At 44.1% G+C, this 22512-nt stretch overlaps 1 protein-coding gene across 1 annotated transcript in view; it reads right to left on the reverse strand.

Moving 5' to 3' along the window:
- COL23A1 (collagen type XXIII alpha 1 chain) overlaps positions 1-22512 on the reverse strand; it is a 365892-nt gene that overhangs the window by 44492 nt on the left and 298888 nt on the right. Inside the window, exon 4 of the mRNA XM_065873754.1 lies at positions 837-844. Coding sequence (XP_065729826.1) covers positions 837-844 — 8 coding nt within the window. The remainder of the gene's footprint in view (positions 1-836; positions 845-22512) is intronic.

A 22512-nucleotide genomic window follows, 5' to 3' on the forward strand; every position in this document is an offset into this window, starting at 1 on the left:
ACATTCTCACTTTCTGGCTCAATGTGGTGCTGCTACATGCATCAAGAGGTCCAGATTCTGAAGGGTGCTAATTGGGAAATGAATCATGGTAAGTGGAAGTAAAACGAAGCTGCTCATCTGAAAGGAATTCCTTTAGAAGGTTAATTTTGGCTCAAGAGGACTGTCTATGTGCTTTTTGAATTAATTCATCAGGATTTATCAGGCTCTGAAAAACTGCCAAGATGAATCAAAGGCAGACTTGTCACGTGTCTTGGAGAAGGAATGGGATTTCCGGGGCTGCTGTGGATTGGGCACCAATCACACGCTTCTCAAACTCAGCACCTTCACTGGCCAGCTGTTCTCTCAAGGTCCCTGTTGCCCAACCCAGAGAGTCAAATATTTTGGCAAAGAAGGAAAACGGACCCCAGGATCTAGTGGTCAGGCCCAGCATATTCCTGGCATAACTGCCTGACTCCAAAGCTCTTTCTGCCAAAGCACGTGAGACGAAAATGTTTACACAGATCAACTGCGGCTGAACATTTAGGAAATATGGGCACGGTGCTTGCATTGCTGTGCATCAAGCTGAGCCAGAGATTTGGTGAGGAGCAGCCAGGCTCATGTCAGCTCTCTTGCAGGGAAAACAGTCACAGGATGCTTCACTGGGCAAGTCAAGCCCATGGAATCCTGTGCTTGCATTCATCTACAAATCACAAAAAAATATGGCCCCTGTCTGGGACTGAATTTAATTTTAAGGACAGACCACTCTAATCAAATATTATTTTCATGAAAGTGTTACACAGAGAGAAAACAAAATGTCTTATCTTTCAGGAGCAGAGAGCATAATCCAGGACACTTACGGGAGGACCTGCAAAACACAAGCAGAGAAGCCACAGTCAGCATCAAAGGGAGAGAGGGTCCCCTCGCCCAGGCTGGTCACTCTCTCACACAGCTCCTGGCCACCCCTCCTAGCAAGGCTTTGATGCTGTCATTGGCCCCAAAGCCAAGTGGCAGGGCAGAGGGAGTGCTCTGTCCTTGGAGTGGCTGGGTGAGCGTGTGCCTGGTAAAGACAATCCAGCAAGTTTTGGTTCCTGCATGCATTACATGAGGCTGCTGCTGCTTCTTGCTTGGGGCCCATCCGTGTTGGGTTCTGGCAGGCAGTGTAGGAATCAGACCTGTTCCTGCTTGAAGAACGAATTTTGGAACTCACTAGGGGTTGGTTCATTTCTATGGAAAGAGAGAGACTTGAGAAAGAAAACATTCTGGGCGGAGGTGAGAATACTCCTAGGTGCACTGGATGTGTGAGTGTGTGGCTGAAGCTGACATGTAGGGGGGTTGGGGGCCCATAGCCCAGCTCCAGGGTTAGCGGTGCCGAGCCTGGCTGCACATGGGGGATTTGAAGGGGGCGGGTCTGGAAGCACAGGTGGCTGCTGCAGGGAAGGCTGGTGCAGTAAGCTGAGACTTGCCCCATGGAGAACACTCAGGTGTTCCTCACCTTAGAGTGTGCAAACCATATTGCACATCTATGACAGCATTTGGCCTTCTCAACAATCTTTGAGGTATGATGAACATACCCATGTGACAGATGACCACACAGAAGCTCAGAGAGAAACAAATGACTGGTCTAAGGCCACATAGTTGGTTAGGGGTGGAATTTATCCCCGAAGGAAATCTCCCGACTCTTAAATCCTACACATTTTCCACTAAAGCCATGTTGCTGCCAAACGAGTGACTCCTCTGCTCTCTCCTGGCAGGCCTCAGACCTCAGTCTGGAGAGTGAAGCCGGCACAGGGAGGCGGCCCTCGGCAGTCAGCCAGCCCACACATATTTACGGATCGCCACTGGGTGCAGGTTAATGGGACCAGTGGTGAAAGGCAAGATCTCTGACTCACAGAATTTTCCTTGGATGGATCAATACTTAAGAAAACAACGACACAAGGAGGAAGCACAGGAAGCTCCCAGCACGTAATGAGGGGCCAGAGCCAGACTGGGCCGACTCAGGTCGGGAGGCTAGGCTGAGTTCAGAGGGTGAGGAATAGTTATCGGGGAGAGGAACAGGGAGGGAAGCGCGTGGCTAGGAGGGAAAGGCTCTGAACACGCCAAGGTCACTGGGCATCTAGGGTCCAGGCGAAACTGAGCGGGCTGCAGCAGAGGAGGGCCTGGGGAGAAGGCAAGCCAGCCAGACCACAGCATCTCGTTTCCACGTCATTGTCCAGCGGAGCGTGATTTGAAGGACAGTGGCGGCCACTGAAGAGTTCTGCACAGAGGAGTGATTTGAGGGAGTGTGAGTGGGCATGAGGATGGGTTGCAGTTGTCCCCCTGTAGGTGACAGTGGCCTGGACTTGGGGGCTGGCAGTGGAGATGAAGAGAAGTGAGTCAGATGGTACTTATCAGTGAGGACAGACAGGACTTACTTGCTCATGGATTTAATGGTGGAGGATGAGTGGAGAGGTGCATCAGGCATAGAGGAAGGAGAGAGATGAGATAATGATTTTTCGCTTGAGAAACTAATGCATGATGGTGCTAATGCCTGAGAACGTAACGTGGTGGGGGAGTGGGCTGTGTGTTCCCTAAGCCTAGACTAGGGGCCGGGCAGGTTGTAGGCCACGTGGACATCCGTACAGCTGGTATCTCTCTTTCAGCCTGCTCTCTTGTTTTACAAAAAAGATAAAAGCCACCAGATGGACTCGCCATTGCCTTTCTGATGCCACATGCCCACACCTGCCTGTACCTGCACCTGTGCCTGGCCTCTGCTCCGTGCCCCTCAGGTTAACTCTGATAGAAGAAATGTTCACATATTGAGGTATGGGGAAGTCATTCTGGCTTATACATGAGTTAACTTGGATTTTCTGCTAACTAAAACATCCTGTTTGTGGCCTATCAAACATACACTGTACACCTGCTTTAATTATTAAAGAAAAGGGCACATTGACCAGAAGTAAAGAATGTCCATGTTAAAAATAAAGATTAAATGCCTCCCTTCCTGGGACGCCAATGCTGGTGCTCCTTTCATGATAAGATTCCCTTCCCAGGTGCCAAAGCCATACTGACTCACTGTGTACTTGCTGATCTGTTTTTTTGAAACCTTGAAGGAATGTATCCCTGACTTGTTTGTGGTTCTTTGTTCTGACAAGACATAAAACTGTGCTGAAAACCATGCTTCTCTAGAGCAGTTTCTCAGAGTTATCTGTGAGGCTGGCTTCTGGGCTATACTCCTCAGTTTGGCTCAAGTAAAACTCTTTTCTATTCCTTTTATAGATTGTTTATTGATTATTTTCATTGACAACTCAGAGGAGCTGACCCGCCTCCTCCTTTTGGGACCCTGCCGCCCCCAAGCTCCCCTGGTCAAGCCTGCCCTTCAAGCAGATCCTTCCCCACAGCTCTGAACACGAGAAACCATCCTTTGTTCCACGCCCTCCTCTGTTCCTGCCCCAGCTCCTCTCTCCCTCACAGCTGCACTGCTGGAAGGAGGGGGTCTCCTCTCACTCACCTTCCACTCACCTCATGACCCTACGGTTTGGATTCCATTCCTATCCTTCCACCAAAATGGCACTCACCATGTCTCCAACGACCTCCTCCAATCAATAAGCCTGACAGGATTTCTTCTCCTCCTTGGACTCACCTTCTCCCTCCTTCTACAAGTGCTCTCCTCCTTTGGCTTCCAAGATGACAGACACGTCCTCCCACCTCCCTGGCTATTCAGCTGACTCAGTCTCCTCTCCCAGCCTCACATGCCAAGGCTCCTCAGGGATCAAGTCTAAGCTTTCTTCTTTTCAGTTCCCTGCTCATCAGTCTCCTCTCTCCATCTTTCCCAAGGAGCTCTTCCATGCTCATGGCTACAATAGGTGGAAGTGTCCCAAATGTAGATCTCCAGTCCTGACCATGCCTTGAGGCTCAGGCTCCCTTTTTGAGCTGCCTGCTTGATTTCCCCTTGAATAATCCCATGATTCCTCAAGCAGGGATGCACAGTCCCACTCACAATCTTCTGCCCACAAATGTGCTCCTCTCCAGCTCCTGGTCTCTGTGGATGGCATCCCCTCCTGCCCAGCTGGTGAACGGGGAAATGAGGAGTCCTTCTCGACATGCTCTATTGGCACATCCACTGTTTGTTGCTCTGAAGCCCATCCCCTTGGGTCTCTCCCCAATACCACAACCTCATCCATGTTACCAGCACCTCCTGACTTGCAATAGCTTCTTCACTCATCACCCTCTTCACTTGTCCCACAGACACTCACTGAGTGCCTACTGTTCTAAATGCTGTTCTGGGAAAGTGGGATACAGCAGTGAAAGTGACAAACATCCCTGTCCTAAGCATCCCTGTCCTCTTCTAGTGAGAGGACAGCTGAGATACAATAAACATAATAAACAGTACATCACCTGGAAGGCGATAGTGTCATGGAAAGAGACAGGCAGCAGAGCAGGGTAAGGGGCACTATTAGTGCTGGGAGGCAGATTGGGGGGGCCTTGTAGGTGATTTGTAGGACTTTACCTTCTTTCTGAGATGGGATCCCTTGCAGGATTTTGAGCAGAGATAATATGACCTGGTTTATGTTTTAAAAGGGTCATACCATGTGGGGCAGCTATTGCAGTGATGTAGGGGAGAGGTGATGGTGGCTTGCAGCCAGTGGAAGCGGTGTAGGGGGTGGAAGTGGCTGAATTCTGGATTGATTCTGCAGGTAGAGCCAAGAGGATTTCTCTAGACTGTGGAGTCGAAGAGACATGAGTCAAGGAAGATTTTGGCTTGAGTGACTGAAAGGATGCTGTTGTTGCCATCAACAGAGGTGGGGAGACTGTAGGTTGGCAGGTTTGGCTGGAAGTATCAAGAGCTCAGCTGTGCACCCCTGGCCCTCGGGGGCACTCCAACAGTTAGAAGGGGGTGCGAAAGAGAAGGAAGTCCTGGAAGCTGAGTGGAGGGAGTGCATCAAGGGGGATGGCATAATCCCCATGCTGATCAGTGCTGACAGTCACGTGAGGTGAGGACTGAGACCTGATGGCTGGACCTAGCAATGCAGAGGCCACAGACAGGAAGGGTGACAGGAGTGGACATCTGATGGGAAGGGGAGGGGAGGAATGTGGACAGTGAGAGCTTTCTAGGAGTTCTGCTGCAAAGGGGAGAAAAGATGGAGTAGTTGCTTTGGTGGCGTGGAGTCCAGAGAAGGGATTTCTTCAGGATGAGAGGCACAGCAGCATGTTTGCACAATCAGCTGGAAGGGGAAGACTCGATATGTTGGAGAAAGGGGGATTCCTGGAGTGATGCCCCTGAGGAGGCGAGAAGGACTGGCCCTGGCATAAGAGGTGGCACTGGCTGTGCTCAGGAACCTAGATAGTCCGTCTGTGGCAATAAGCAGGGAGGCAGTGCATGCAGGTGTGTGGCTGTGCAGGTGGGGTTTGTGGAAGTTTTCTTCCAACTGCTCCAACTGTGCCAGTGAAGTAGGAACTGAGGCCGTCAGTCACGAGTGAGGTGTGAGAGGCCGAGGGTATGAGGGGCTTCTATGCGGATATCAAGATCCCTAGGAGTTCACCCAGAAGTGGTGTTGGAGAGAGGGCTGGAGACCCAGGAGCTGAAACCCAAGAGCAGTGAAAGGGATGTGCCTGGGATCAGAGATGGCTTCCAGTATGCTGGCCCAATGCTCTCCAGTCTCCATTCGGAGGCTAGATGCAAATCTGATCATGGCACTCCCGTCCCACCACTCCTCACTTTCCCATTGTTCTTAGGACAGAGGCTCAAATCCAAAGCCCCATCTATGCTGTGATCTGCCCTTGCCCCTATGCCTGAGCCCCTCGAACTGCTGGATGAGAGCTGTTATTAATAGAGGGTGGTGGGCAGGCCGGTGGTTATCAGGACAAAGTCAAGTTGGATTCATACCTCCTCATGAACCACGATAAATTCCAAGAGGATCAAAGATTTACATGCTTCAAAAAATTCATAAAAATCCTAGAGGAAAATTTCCTTTCTAACCATGGTGAGGGGCAAACTTTCCCAAGTACAGTTCATAATCTAGAAGCTATGACATAAAGTCTGATCCAACCATACAAAAACAAAAATGTCTGCAAGGCAGAAAGCACTGTCAACAAAGTCAAAAGCCAGAGTGGAAACATATTTCTGACTCATGTCACAAAGGCTAGATACCTTGATATAAAAGTGCTCCTACAAATCAACTCTAAAAACATCAACAATCAAATAGAAAAATGGTCAAAAGATATGAATAGAGAGTACACATAAAATACAGCCCTTTAGGTTGCAAAACAAAAGGAAATCTTCATTCACAATAAAAGAAATGAAAATTAAAACTATCATCATATCAGATTAGAATGAGTGAAAAAAATCTGATGACTTATATCAAGGGAAGTGAGGACAGTCACCTCACACATTGGTTGAAAGGATAAATTGGTACATTCTCTACAGAGAGTGATTTGGCAATACTAATTAAGATTAAAAAATTTTGTGCCAACTGCTCTAGAAATGTATTCCATAGATATATTAACAAATATATAAGACAGGTGTATAAGAATACTCATTGTAGAACTAATTGAGATGATAAAGACATTAGAAACAGTACAAGTGGAATTGCTTAGAAGAAGGGATGGGGCTTCCCTGGTGGCGCAGTGGTTGGGAGTCTGCCTGCCGATGCAGGGGACACGGGTTCGTGCCCCGGTCCGGGAAGATCCCACATGCTGTGGAGCGCCTGGGCCCGTGAGCCATGGCCGCTGAGCCTGCGCGTCTGGAGCCTGTGCTCCGCAACGGGAGAGGCCACAACAGTTAGAGGCCCGTGTACCGGGGGTGGGGGGGGGGAAAGAAGGGATGGGAGGCTTATCTAAATGGGATACTATGCAGCTGTGAAAAAGATTAAAGTAGTTCTGTATTTCTGATATGGAATAATCTCCCAGGCATATTGTTACATTTTTAAAAAGGCATGTCTTTTAATTGGCAGCCATTTGTGCTAAAAAATTGGTAGACTTTTGTTTGTATAAACATGGAACATCTCTGGGTGTGGAGAGAAGAATGTGGTCATCAAGTTACTTCCGAGTAGGGGAACGGGATGGTGGGAGGACAGCAGTGGCAGGGGAGACTGACTTTTCACCATGGACTCTTTGATGCCGTTGGATACACGTGTATAGCTACCAAGTCAGACAAGGCAATAAACTTTAACTTGAAAACAGCTGGAGTAAGCTCTGTGTTTCTGTCTGGTCCTTCAGCTTTTCCTGCCTTTCCTCACACTCACTTCCAAGCTCTCTCCAAGAAAGCTCAGACTGCGATTTTCATTCTGAGGACCTGGGGTCCTGAGAGTGGAGCCCGGGGCCTGGTGTGAGGTACAGCTCAGGAGATGAAGGAGGAGCTGCAAGAGTAACCATCACTCACTTAGGGCTCATCATCCACTGGGAATTCCACCATCAGCTTTCATTTAACCCCTGCTGCAACCTCACCAGCACATTTTACAGATGAGGAAACTGAGGCTCAGAAAGGTTACCACGCCCAGGGTCACGTCCTGCTGAACCCAGGCCTGACCCAGGCAGCTTGACTTCAAGCCTAACAAAGTGCAAACTATTTTGGCAGAAAGAGCTCTGACATTCACCGAGTGTCCCCTGAGGTCTCCGGGAGGGTGCGTGGCATGTCTGAGGTCACCTAGCTAGTGGGGAGCAGTTCAGGATGGGAGCAGCGCTGTGGGACCCCAAACCTTCCACCTTCCACTGTCCCCAGAGGGGTGTTCAGAGTGGGAATGGCAGCATTCCAGAGACTGATCCCATCACTGGTGGGACAGGACACATCTAGCCCATCTAAGAGATTCTAAAACACACCAAGCCACCACCTCTCTTGAGTTCTGCTGGCACCGTATCACCAGTCACCATCACTTGGCATTGGCACCATCATTACAGCCTCCTTCTTCTTGGCACCTCAACCCCACCAACCAGCGGGGCCTTTTAAAGATGCCCACCCCTTTCCAGGGCTTCCCATTTAAGTGGAATAACATCCAGACTCTCAGGAGGCACAGCACTCCCATGTGGCCCTGCTCCTTGCTCCATCAGCCTCGGCTAAGCACTGGGTCCCACTTGTCTCTCTCAGTTCCCCAAGGGGCAAGCCCTCTTCTGCCCCAGGACATTCACACTCCCCTTTGTGACTGCCTTCATGACCCTGAAACTGAAGACATCTCCTCACCCTTCTCACGCACTTGTTTCCATCACAGCTGGCTGCTATTTCCTTCCAAGCACATATCACTCTTTACTCCTGAAGTCCACTTACTTGTGTTTTATTTTCTGTCAGCCCCACCAGTAAGGCAGTTCCCTGAGAGCTGGGGCCCTTTGTGCCTGGCTTCCCGCTGCTTCCCCGAGGCCTAGAACAGGGCCAGGCAGGCACAAGCACTTCGTAAATTCGTGCTGAATGGACGAGAGGGGAGAAGGGAAGGAGTGCTGAGCCCTTGGTTTCTGGGAAATCGGTTCCATGACTCCCCAGGATACCCAAATCCAAGGATGCTCAAATCCCTTGTATAAAATGGTTATATTTGCATATAACCTATACAATCCCCTGTATATTTTAAATCATTTCTAGATTACTTATAATACCTCACACAATGTAAATACTAGCTGGTGCACAGCAAATTCAAGTTTTGCTTTTTGGAACCTTCTGGAAATTAAAACAAAATTCTTATACGTGGTTATTTGAATCCATGGATGTGGGACCTGCAAGTACAGAGGGCCGGCTATACAGGGTTTGTGCTGTGGCTGCCGGAAGCCTCCGGATATGGACTTGCTGGCCAGCCAAGAGTGACACGTGGGACAGACGGCTTGGCTCAGGTTGTCTAGGGGTTCCCTGCTTAGAAAGTAAGGCTGGCTTCAGGGCCTCCAGGAGGCCACGTGGTGGTCTGGCCATGGCCCGCCCCATTCTGCACACAGCTTTCAAGCATGTGTTCCAGGCACTGGCTGGATCTGCTGCCTTTGCTGTCAGGAATGTGGGAGCAATTAAATAAGAGCCAGATGACTTGGAAGATAAATAAAATGGGTCTGAGGGAGTAGGGGGTTCAATGATTCTGGATCCTCTTTAACTGAACTGATGTGGCCCGACAGGGACAGCGTTTCCCAAACTGGGAGCCAATCCTCTCACACCTCAAGGTTCGGAGGGTGCATGAGCTGCTAGTTGACAGGTAAGCAGAAGTGGGTGGAGGGTCTGGGGCCTACAATGCCTCCCTAGAGCTCTTAGTCCTTCTGGGGATGATCTTTTCCTGAGTGTTTCCCAAAGCCTATATTCCTGGAAGAGCAAACTGGGAAGAATTCCCACAGCCTGGCTAGTTTGCAGCCTGTACTCTTGGAGCTGGGGGCTGGCCTTAGTGCCTGAGGCTGCTGGGGTCATTGTCCCTGCTCACAGCCCACACCTGCCCCTCTTGGGCTCTGCCTGGACTCCTGACTCCACTGTGCCTGCTCCCTGATCTTCCCAACAGGCCCTGGCTCAGATCTAGCCCTCTGCCTCTTCCCACTCAGCCAGCTTGGGTTACAGGATCCTGGCTCTTGACCCTTGGAAACCCACTCACCCATGAGGAAATGACCTTCAGCCATGCTTCTCTGGGGTTTCCCCAGTGGAGCAGAGTAGGCCGAGGCTTTTCAACTGAGTTTGCTGGTAGATGAAATAAGGCTTAGAGGTTAGCAAATCCAGAGCCAATACTGAGTCAGCGAGCCCGACACTTAGGTCAGGCCTCAGGCCCTGGATTTAATCAGGCCGATACTGCCAGGGAGTGTTGAGGCCTTAGAACCTGGCTCTCCAGCTGATGAGCTCTAGACCTTGAGCAAGTGCCTGTTCTCTCTGATGCAAAGTCTGCTTCTGGGAAACGTGGGGAGTAACAATCCCTGCCTCTCTGGACTGCTATGAAGATTGAGTAAGATATTGTGTATACGTAAAGTGCCTGGGACAAAGGTGGCACACAGGAGGCACCAAAACCCAATGCTGGCTGCAATCACAGTATAGCATTCTTTCTCTTTCTCTGTTTCTAATGCACACACGCATTCTGTGCAGACACACACACACATGCAGAAAGAAGAGAAACATAGATGGTGGCTTTCCATTGTTTGGCTTCATGTTGCTGAACAAACCCTGACTACACAACAGGTTTGAAGAGTCTCCTTTTGAAACAGCACCTCAGATGGGCCTCCAGCATTTTGGCTGTGATGACTCTCAGGTACAAGGCTATATCCCTGGAATTCCGGGTCAAGTTGGCCAGCCTTGGCATGGAGGTTTGCTCTGGCAATCACCCTACTCAGACACTGCAGGGTAGACAGTGGTGCTGATTAGAAGCCTAAGTGAAAAGTAAACTCATTGGATTAAAAAAACCTCAAAAAAACTAGTTCTATTGAGATTAATTCACATACCATGAAATTCACTCTTTTAAAAGTATAAACTTCAATGATTTTTGGTATATTCACAGAATTGTGCAACCATCATCATTATGTAATTTTGTTTACCCTTCATTTTTGAAAGAGAGTTTTACTGGACATAAGATTCTAGGTTCTTTTAGTCCTTTGACTAGGTCAGGTCATCCCACTGCCTTCTGGCCTCCATTATTTCTGGTGGGAAGTCAGCTGTTAATCTTATTGGGGTTCCCTTGTATGGATGAGTGATTTCTCTCTTGCTGCTTTCAAGATTTCCTCTTTGTCTTTGACTTTCAGCATTTTACTGTAATGTGTCTGGGTCTGTATCTCTGCATTTATCTTACTTATAGATCATTGAGCTTCTTGGATATGTGGATTAATGTTTTCAGCAAATTTGGAAAGCTTTCATCCATTATTTCTTCAAAACTTTTTAATGCTCCCCTCTCTTTTCCTGTCCTTCTAGCACCCCCATTGTACATATGTTAGTGTGCTTGAAGGTGTCCTACATTTCTCTGAGGCTTGGTTTATTTTTCTTCATTCCATTTTTTCTGTGTTCTTTATATTGCATACTCTCTATCCATCTATCTTCAAGTTCATTGCCGGTTCAACTCTACTGCTGAAACTCTCTAAGGAATTTTTATTTTGGTAAAGTCCAATTTATTTTTTTGTCACTGTGATTTAGGTGTCACATCTGAAAAACCATTGCTTAATCCAAGGTCATGAAGAGGTGATGTTTTCTTATAAGGACTTACAATTTTACCTCTTACATTTAGGTCTATGATACATTTTGAGCTATTTTTTGTGTATCATAGGAGGAAGGAGTCCAACTTCATTCTTTTGCATTTAGTAGTCCTACCGCTATTGAATTGTCTTGGCATTCTTGTAAAAGAAATTTGATGGTAAAAGTAAGGAGTTATTTCTGGAATCTCAAGTCTGTTCTGTTGATCTATTTGTCTATCTTTATTCCAGTACCATACTATCTTGATTACTGAAGCTTTGTATAAGTTTTAAAATTGGGAAGCATGAGGCCTTTACCTTTGTTCTACTCTTTCAAGGTGTTTAGACTATTTTGGATTCTTTGCATTTCCATATAAATTTGAGAACCAATTTGCAATTTCTAAAAAAAAAATCCAAGTGGGATTTTAATATAGATTGCATTGAAACTATAAATTAATTTGTGGAATATTGCCATATTAACATTGTATTGTCTTCCAATCCATGAATATGGATGTCTTACCATTCAATTAGGTCTTCTTTCAACAATATTTTATAGTTTTCACTATACAAGTCTTACACTTATTTTGTTAAATTTATCCTTAAATATTTTTATTATTTTCCAAGCTTTTATAAGTGAAACTGCTTTCTTAATTTCATTAAGAATTCTTCATTGCTAGTGTATAGAAATATGATTGATTTTTGTATATTGCTCTTGTAGCATGCAATCTTGCTAAACATCTTCATGAGCTCCAATAAATTTTTTGTGGATTCTTTGTGTAAGTAAATAAATAAATAGCATAATCCAAAAGACATTCAACATTATTAATTATTAGGGAAATGCAAATCAAAACCACAATGAGATATCGCCTCACATCTATCAGAATGGCTACTATTTAAAAACAGAAAAAAAAAAGACAAGTGTTAGTAAGGAAGTAAAGAAATTGGAAACATTGTGCACTGTTTGTGGGTTTATTTCTGGGCTCTTGATTCTGTTCCATTTGTCTATGTGTCTGTTTATTACTATAGCCTTATAGTACAGCTAGAAATTAGGAAGTATGATGCCTTCTGCTTTGTTCTTCTTTCTCAGGATTGCTTTGGCTATTTGGGGTTTTAAAAATCCATTTACATTTAATGTAATTGCTCAGAAGGTAGGATTTATGTGTGCCAATTTGGAATTTAATTTCTATATGTCTTATACCTTTTTTATTCCTCTATTACTCGATTACTCCTTCTTTTTTTGTTAACTAGATCTTTTCTAGTGTAACATTTAAAAACTTTTTTATTGGAACATAGTTGATTTACAATGTTGTGTTAGTTTTAGGTGTACAGCAAAGTGAATCTGTTATACAAATACATATATCCATTCTTTTTTAGATTGTTTTCCCATATAGGCCATTACAGGGTATTGAGTAGAGTTCCCTGTGCTATACAGTAGGTACTTATTAGTTACCTATTTTATGTATAGTAGTGAGTATATGTCAATCCCAATCTTCCAATTTATCCCTCCCCCTGTAGTGTACCATTTTAATTCCTTATTTCTCTTATATTTTTTTGGAGTTATTTTCTCAGTCGTTGCCCAGGGGTTTATAATTAGCATCTTAATTTAAAATAACCTGGTTTGGATTAATAGCAATTTACTTTCAGTTGTATACAAATACTTTGTTCCAATATAGCTCTGTTGTTATCTCTTCTTAGTACTATTATTGTCATAAATTACTGTTTTATACATTATAAGCCCATCAACACAGTTTTATCAAAATTGCTCTATGCAATTGACTTTTAACTCAGAAGAGAGAAAAGAGTTACAAATAAATACACATTTTGGCCCTGAACCAAGATGGCGGAGTAGAACGATGTGCTCTCACTCCCTCTTGCGAGAACACCAGAATCACAATGAGCTGCTGGAAAATCATTGACAGGAAGACACTGGAACTCACCAAAAAAGATACACCACATCCAAAGACAAAGGAAAAGCCATAATGAGATGGTAGGAGGGGCGCAATCACAGTAAAATCAAATCCCGTAACTGCTGGGTGGGTGACTCACAGACTGGAGAACACTTATACCACAGAAGTCCACCCACTGGAGTGAAGGTTCTGAGCCCCACGTCAGGCTTCCGAACCTGGGGGTCCGGCAATGGGAGGAGAAATTCCTAGAGAATCAGACTTTGAAGGCTAGTGGGATTTGACTGCAGGACTTCGACAGGACTGGGGGAAACAGAGCCTCCACTCTTGGAGGGCACACACAAAGTAGTGTGTGCATCGGGACCCAGGGGAAGGAGCAGTGACCCAATAGGAGACTGAACCAGACGCAGCTGCTATTGTTGGAGGGTCTCCTGCAGAGGCGGGGGGTGGCTGTGGCTCACAGTGAGGACAAGGACACTGGCAGCAGAGGTTCTGGGAAGTGCTCTTTGGCGTGAGCCCTCCCAGAGTCCGCCATTAGACCCACCAAAGAGCCCAGGTAGGCTCCAGTGTTGGGTTACCTCAGGCCAAACAATCAACAGGGAGGGAACCCAGCCCCACCCATCAGCAGTCAAGTGGATTAAAGTTTTACTGAGCTCTGTCCACCAGAGCAACAGCCAGCTCTACCCAACACCAGTCCCTCCCATCAGGCAACTTGCACAAGCCTCTTAGATAAGCCTCATCCACCAGAGGGCAGACAGCAGATGCAAGAACTACAATCCTGCAGCCTGTGGAACAAAAACCACATTCACAGAAAGATAGACAAGATGAAAGGCAGAGGGCTATGCACCAGATGAAGGAACAAGAAAAAAACCCCAGAAAAAAAGATAAATGAAGTGAAGACAGGGAACCTTCCAGAAAAAGATTCAGAATAATGATAGTGAAGATAATCTAGGAGCTCAGAAAAAGAATGGAGGCAAAGATCGAAAAGATGCAAGAAATGTTTAAAAAAGACCTAGAAGAATTAAAGAACAAACAAACAGCAATGAACAATACAATAACTGAAATGAAAACTACACTAGAAGGAACCAATAGCAGAATAACTGAGGCAGAAGAACGGATAAGTGACCTGGAAGACAGAATGGTGGAATTCACTGCTGTGGAACAGAGTAAAGAAAAAAGAATGAAAAGAAATGAAGACAGCCTAAGAGACCTCTGGGACAACATTACATGCAACAACATTCGCATTATAGGGGTCCCAGAAGGAGAAGAGAGAGAGAAAGGACCAGAGAAAATATTTGAAGAGATTATAGTCGAAAACATCCCTAACATGGGAAAAGAAATAGCCACACAAGTCCAGGAAGTGCAGAGAGCCCCATACAGGATAAACCCAAGGAGAAGCACGCTGAGACACATAGTAATCAAATTGGCAAAAATTAAAGACAAAGAAAAATTATTGAAAGCAGCAAGGGAAAAACGACAAATAACATATAAGGGAACTCCCATAAGGTTAAGAGCTGATTTCTCAGCAGAAACTCTACAAACCAGAAGGGAGTGGCATGATATACTTAAAGTGCTGAAAGGGAAGAACCTACAACCAAGATTAATCTACCCAGCAAGGATCTCATTCAGATTTGATGGAGAAATCAAAAGCTTTACAGACAAGCAAAAGCTAAGAGAATTCAGCACCACCAAACCAGCTCTACAAAAAATGCTAAAGGAACTTCTCTAGGTGGGAAACACAAGAGAAGAAAAGGACCTACAAAAAAACCCCCAAAACAATTAAGAAAATGGTCATAGGAACATACATATCGATAATTACCTTAAATGTGAATGGCTTAAATGCTCCAACCAAAAGACACAGGCTCGCTGAATGGATACAAAAACAAGACCCATATATATGCTGTCTAAAAGAGACCCACTTCAGACCTAGGGACACATACAGGCTGAAAGTGAGGGGATGGAAAAAGATATTCCATGCAAATGGAAATCAAAAGAAAGCTGGAGTAGCAATACTCATATCCGATAAAATAGACTTTAGAATAAAGAATGTTACAAGAGACAAGGAAGGACACTACATAATGATCAAGGGATCAATCCAAGAAGATAAAACAATTATAAATATATATGCACCCAACATAGGAGCACCTAAATACATAAGGCAACTGCTAACAGCTATAAAAGAGGAAATCAACAGTAACACAATAATAGTGGGGGACTTTAACACCTCATTTACACCAATGGACAGATCATCCAGAATGAAAATAAATAAGGAAACAGAAGCTTTAAATGACACAAAAGACCAGATAGATTTAATTGATATTTATAGGACATTCCATCCAAAAACAGCAGATTACACTTTCTTCTCAAGTGCACATGGAACACTCTCCAGGATAGATGACATCTTGGGTCACAGATTAAGCCTCAGTAAAATTTTTTTTTTTTCTGTACATGGGCCTCTCACTGTTGTGGCCTCTCCCATTGTGGAGCACAGGCTCCAGACGCTCAGGCTCAGCCGCCATGGCTCATGGGCCTAGCCGCTCCGCAGCATGTGGGATCTTCCCGGACTGGGGCGCGAACCCATGTCCCCTGCATCAGCAGGTGGACTCTCAACCACTGTGCCACCAGAGAAGCCTGAGCCTCAGTAAATTTAAGAAAATTGAAATCATATCAAACATCTTATCTGACCACAACGCTATGAGATTAGAAATGAATAACATGGAAAAAACGTAAAAAACACAAACACATGGAGGCTAAACAATACGTTACTGAATAACCAAGAGATCACTGAAGAAATCAAAGAGGAAATCAAAAAATACCTAGAGACAAATAACAATGAAAACACGATGATCCAAAACCTATGGGATGCAGCGAAAACAGCTCGAAGAGGGAAGTTTATAGTTATACAAGCCTACCTCTAGAAACAAGAAAAATCTCAAACAAACAATCTAACCTTACACCTAAAGGAACTAGAGAAAGAAGAACAAACAAAACCCAAAGTTAGCAGAAGGAAAGAAATCATAAAGATCAGAGCAGCAGTAAATGAAATAGAAACAAAGAAAACAGCAAAGATCAATAAAACTAAAAGCTGGTTTTTGGTTTTTTGGTCCGGAGCACAGGCTCCGGACGTGCAGGTTCAGCGGCCATGGCTCACAGGCCCAGCCACTCTGCGGCATGTGGGATCTTCCCGGACCGGGGCACGAACACGTGTCCCCTGCATCGGCAGGCGGACTCTCAACCACTGCGCCACCAGGGAAGCTATAAAAGCTGGTTCTTTGAGAAGACAAACAAAATTGATAAACCATTAGACAGACTCATCAAGAAAAAGAGGGAGCGGACTCAAATCAATAAACTTAGAAATGAAAAGGGAGAAGTAACAACTGACACTGCAGAAATACAAAGCATCCTAAGAGACTACTACAAGCAACTCTATGCCAATAAAATGGACAACCTGGAAGAAATGGACAAATTCTTAGAAAGGTATAACCTTCCAAGACTGAACCAGGAAGGAATAGAAAATATGAACAGACCAATTACAAGTAATGAAATTGAAACTGTGATTAAAAATCTTCCAACAAACAGAAGTCCGGGACCAGATGGCTTCACAGGTGAATTCTATCAAACATTTAGAGAAGAGCTAACACCCATCCTTCTCAAACTCTTCCAAAAAACTGCGGAGGAAGGAATACTCTGAAACTCTTTCTATGAGGCCACCATCACCCTGAGAGCAAAACCAGACAAAGATACTGCAAAAAAAGAAAATTACAGACCAATATCACTGAGGAATATAGATGAAAAAATCCTCAACAAAATACTAGCAAACAGAATCCAACAACACATTAAAAGGATCATACCACATGATCAAGTGGGATTTATCCCAGGGATGCAAGGATTCTTCAATATACGCAAATCAATCAATGTGATACACCATATTCACAAACTGAAGAAGAAAAACCATATGATCATCTCAATAGATGCAGAAAAAGCTTTTGACAAAATTCAACACCCATTTATGATAAAAACTCTCCAGAAAGTGGGCATAGAATCTACCTCAACATAATAAAGACCATACACGAACAAACCCACAGCAAACAACATTCTCAATGGTGAAAAACTGAAAGCATTTCCTCTAAGATCAGGAATAAGACAAGGATGTCCCCTCTCACCACTATTATTCAACATAGATTTGGAAGTCCTAGTCATGGCAATCAGAGAAGAAAAAGAAATAAAAGGAATACAAATTGGAAAAGAAGAAGTAAAAATGTCACTGTTTGCAGATGACATGATACTATACATAGAGAATCCTAATGATGCCACCAGAAAACTACTAGAGCTAATCGATGAATTTGGTAAAGTAACAGGATACAAAATTAATGCACAGAAATCTCTTGTCCTTCCTATACACTAACAATGAAAGATCAGAAAGAGAAATTAAGGAAACACTCCCATTTACCATTGTAACAAAAAGCATAAAATGCCTAGGAATAAACCTACCTAGGGAGACAAAAGACCTGTATGCAGAAAAGTATAAGACATTGATGAAAGAAATTAAAGATGATACCAACAGATGGAGTGATATACCATGTTCTTGGATTGGAAGAATCAATATTGTGAAAATGACTATACTACCCAAAGCAATCTACAGATTCAATGCAATCCCTATCAGATCACCAATGGCATTTTTTACGGAACTAGAACAAAAAATCTTAAAATTTGTATGGAGACACAAAAGACCCTGAATAGCCAAAGCAGTCTTGAGGAAGAAAAAGAGAGCTGGAGGAATCAGCCTCCCTGACTTCAGACTATACTACAAAGCTACAGTAATCAAGACAATATGGTACTGGCACAAAAACAGAAACATAGATCAATGCAACAAGATTGAAAGCCCAGAGATAAACCCATGCACCTATGGTCAACTAATCTATGACAAAGAAGGCAAGGATATACAATGGAGAAAAGACAGTCTCTTCAATAAGTGGTACTGGGAAAACTGGACAGCTACATGTAAAAGAATGAAATTAGAACACTCCCTAACACCATACAAAAAAATAAACTCAAAATGGATTAGAGACCTAAATGTAAGACTGGACACTATAAAACGCTTAGAGGAAAACATAGGAAGAACACTCTTTCACATAAATCACAGCAAGATCCTTTTTGATCCACCTCCTAGAGTAATGGAAATAAAAACAAAAATAAACAAATGGGGCCTAATGAAACTTCAAAGCTTTTGCACAGCAAAGGAAACCATAAACGAGACGAAAAGACAACCCTCAGAATGGGAGAAAATATTTGCAAATGAATCAACAGAAAAAGGACTAATCTCCAAAATATATAAACAGTTCATGCAGCTCAATATTAAAGAAACAAACAACCCAATCCAAAAATGGGCAGAAGACGTAGTCATTTCTCCAAAGAAGACACACATATGGCCAAGAAGCATATGAAAAGCTGCTCAACATCACTAATTATTAGAGAAATGCAAATCAAAACTACAATGAGGTATCACCTCACACCAGTTATAACGGGCATCATCAGAAAGTCTACAAACAGCAAATGCTGGAGAGGGTGTGGAGAAAAGGGAACCCTCTTGCACTGTTGGTGGGAATGTAAATTGATACAGCCACTATGGAGAACAGTAGGGAGGTTCCTTAAAAAACTAAAAAGAGAATTACCATATGATCCAGCAATCCCACTACTGGGCATATACCCAGAGAAAACCATAATTCAAAAAGACACATGCACCCCAATGTTCATTGCAGCACTATTTACAATAGCCAGGTCATGGAAGCAACCTAAATGCCCATCGACAGATGAATGGATAAAGAAGATGTGGTACATATATACAATAGAATATTAGCCATAAAAAGGAATGAAATTGGGTCATTTGTTGAGACGTGGATGTATCTAGAGATTGTCATATAGAGTGAAGTAAGTCAGAAAGAGAAAAACGAATATCGTATATTAACGAATATATGTGGAACCTAGAAAAATGGTACAGATGAACCAGTTTGCAGGGCAGAAATTGAGACACAGATCTGTCTCAGAGAACAAACGTATGGACACCAATGGGGGGAAGCGGCGGGGGGTTGGGGATGGTGATGTGATGAATCGGGTGATTGGGATTGACATGTATACACTGATGTGTATAAAATTGATGACTAATAAGAACCTGCTGTGTAAAAAAATTAATAAAATAAAATAAAATATATATATATATATATTTTGGGACTTCCCTGGTCGTCCAGTGGTTAAGACTCTGTGCTTCCCCTGCAGGGGGTGTGTGTTCGATCCCTGGTTGGGGAACTAAGCAAGGGTGCAGCCAGAAATTAAAAAAAATAAAGACATTTATACTGTCTTTCATATTTACCTGTGTAGTTACCTCACTGAAGCTCTTTATTTCTGTGTGTGGATTTAAATTGCTGTCTAGTGTCCTTTAATTTCATGCTGAAGGAGTCCCTTCAGTATTTCTTGTAGAGCAGGATGCTAGTGATGAATTCTCTTCATTTTTATTTACTTGGGCATGTCTCAATTTCTTCTTCACTTTTCAAGTATAGTTCTTCTGGCTATAGATTTCTTTGTTGACAGTTTTTCTTTTTTTCATCACTTTGAATATGTCATACCAACTGCCTTTTGGCTTTCATGGTTTTTGATGAGAAATCAGCTATTAATCTTATTGAGGATCCTTTTTCTGTGATGAGTCATTGTTCTTTCGCTGCTTTTAAGATTCTTTCTTCCGTGCGTGTCAAGAAGTGGGAGGATCCAGCTCTCGGCCACGGAAGTTGCCAAGGTCAGTGGTGAAGTGGCCACCATGGTGTTTTTTAAAAAAAAGATCCTTTCTTCATTTTTTTCCTTTTGGTAATGTGGCTATGATGTACTTAGATTTGGATCTCTTTGAGTTTATTCTACTTGGAGTTTGTTGAGCTTCTTAGATGTGCAGATTAATGTTTTCTTCATATTTGGGAAGATTTTGGCCATTAATTCTTCATATATTCCTTCCGCCTCTTTCTCTCTCTTATCCCCTACTGAGGACCGCATTATATAAATGTTGGCACACTTGATAGTGTCCCACAGATCTCTGTGATTCTGTTCATTTTTCTTCATTCTTTTTTTCTTTCTCTTCCTTAGACAGGATCATCTCAATTGACCTGTCTTCAAGTTTGCTGATTCTTTCTTCTGCCAGCCCAAATCTGTTGAGCCCCTTTAGAGAATTTTTCATTTCAGTTATTGTACTTTACAGCTCCAGAATTTCTATTTGGTTTCTTTAAAAAATACTTTCTATCTTTTTATTGATAATCTCCATTTGGTGGCACATAATTCTTATGGTTTCCTTTAATTCTTTAGACATGGTTTCCTTTAGTTCTTTGAACATATGTATAATAGCCAATATAAAAATCTTTGTCTAGTAAGTTCATCTGGGCTTCCTCACTGACAGTTTTTACTGACTGCTTTTTTTCCTCTTTTCTTTTTCATTGCCATACTTTCTTGTATCTTTGTGTGTCTTTGTTAAAAATTGGGCATCAAATAATCTAATATGGCTACTCTGGAAACTAGATATCCCTCTTCCTTTCCAGGGTTTGTTGTTGTTGTTGTTTGTTCAGGGGCTTTTTTGAGCTAATTCTCTGAAATGTGTACTCTTTGTCATGTGCAGCTACTGAATTCTCTGCTTGCTTTGCTTAATTGTCAGCTTAAGACAGAGGTTTTCTTTAATGCCCTGATCTGGTAAGTCTCCCATTCTGTTCTGAGGGGCTCTTTGTGTGTGTTGAGCATAACTTCAACACTCTATCAGGTTACAACTCTGCTTTTGCCTTTACTTCTTGCTTGAGTGGAGACTCAAGGTCAGCCAGAGGTGAGAGACTGGGGCTCTTTTAGGTCTTTCCCTGCATGGGCATGTGTCTTCTAGATCCCCAGGTATATGGGAGCATTTCAAAGCCCCTTTGGACAGCTCATCCCCTAGATTTTCATTTAAGTTTTTGTGTCAGCTTCTTGTTTGCTCGGACTTGTATTGCCACCTCAGGCAGCTGCAAAGTTAAACAACTGCTGCTGAGTGGATTTGGCAAGCACTCTGGGGATAGGGCTTTTCCCAGTAAGTGAGCTCTGCATCAGGTCAAAAAAGATGAGTTTTGTGTATGGGCTTTTCCAGGGAGCTAACAGACAGTGACAAGTTTCAGAGAATGAGCATTTGGGGAGCTTCAAAGTTGTTCTGCCACCTCCAATGGCTGCTAGTGTGCACAGGTACTGTGATTGTGAGGCTGTGATGGTTTTTAAGGCTACCATAGGGCTGGGGAGATGGGCAAATTAAAATGCTACAAACCTCACTGTTCTCAGCAAGTTTCAGACCTTTTTCTTAAATTAACATTTCTTAGGTTGTTACCAGACGTTAATTTCCAGGATTCTGAAAAGGTCAATTTTTCCTAGTGTTCTTGCTGCTTTTATGGAGGAGCAGATTTTCAGAAGTCCTATCTCTACCATCCCAGTCGTGATTCTTCCATGTATTTTTAGAAAGGGTTTCTTGGGGCCAGGGTGGATAAAAAGCCCTGACACTAAAACTGCTGACCTAAGGCTGGCGGCTGCAGAGGTTTGGTGAGTACCTCCTCTTGTCTCTGTAGCTTTAGCACAAGCATCAGCCAAGCAGGATTGGATTGTTTTCATCCTTGTCTCTTCCTGCCTCCTAAAAAGTCCCTCTTGCTGTCTCCCTCCTCCCTTCCCTCCCTCTTTCCCGTCAACAAGCATTTATTGACCATATCTTTAGTGCCTGCGGGTCAAGCTCCTTCTCTGAGGAGCCTGTGCTTTGGTGGAGAAGGACATGTTGGCAGAGCAGACCACCAGCACTGCAGGGAGTGCTGCGACGGAGGGAGGGATCTAGGGGGCTGGGGGAGCCAGGGTAGAGTGATGGATGCTCTTGGGGAAAGGGAAGTCTGGAAGGAGAAAAAATACTGTCTAAGTTCCCTAGAAAGGGAATACCAAGGGTAGTGCTCGGTTTCCCCAGCTGAGAAATAGGCCAGTGGGGAGATGAAAAATCCACTCCACTACAATAGAGACACAAAAACACTGTAGGACCTGTGAGCCATATTCCAGACAAAGGCTCCCACTGGGAGCTGGAGAGAACCCATCCCCACAGGCGGGCAGGGTCGGCTCTGTCTGCAGGTCGGCAGCAGCAGCAAGAAGCCATCTCAGCCAGATATTGTCCCACCAGGCAAAAAGAGCCTTTCTCCCTGGGGCGAAAAAAAGCCCGGTTTGTACAAGGGAAGGGCCCAAAGCCAAGAGGTGCATGTGTGGGAAACTATCTAGAAATAAACACGAGCCCCAGCCAAAGCTAATCAGAGAGGGACATCTGCTCTGTGTTACTCACACCATTCTGTGACAGGCAGAGAATCAGGACATCGCGTGGGAAAGGGCAGTGAAGGGGAGGAGATGCTGCCCATCCCTTGCCCAGCAGCTGACCTTAGATGAGACACTTCTCCCCTTGGAGCCTCAGTTTCCTTATCTGCAAAATGGGGATAATAACATATTTTTATCTTTTGCAGAGCTCTGTGAGGATCACATGAGATGAAGGACTTGAAAG

The sequence above is a fragment of the Phocoena phocoena genome, chromosome 3 (genome assembly GCF_963924675.1).
Source record: "Phocoena phocoena chromosome 3, mPhoPho1.1, whole genome shotgun sequence".
In the NCBI taxonomy this organism is placed as follows: Eukaryota; Metazoa; Chordata; class Mammalia; order Artiodactyla; family Phocoenidae; genus Phocoena; species Phocoena phocoena.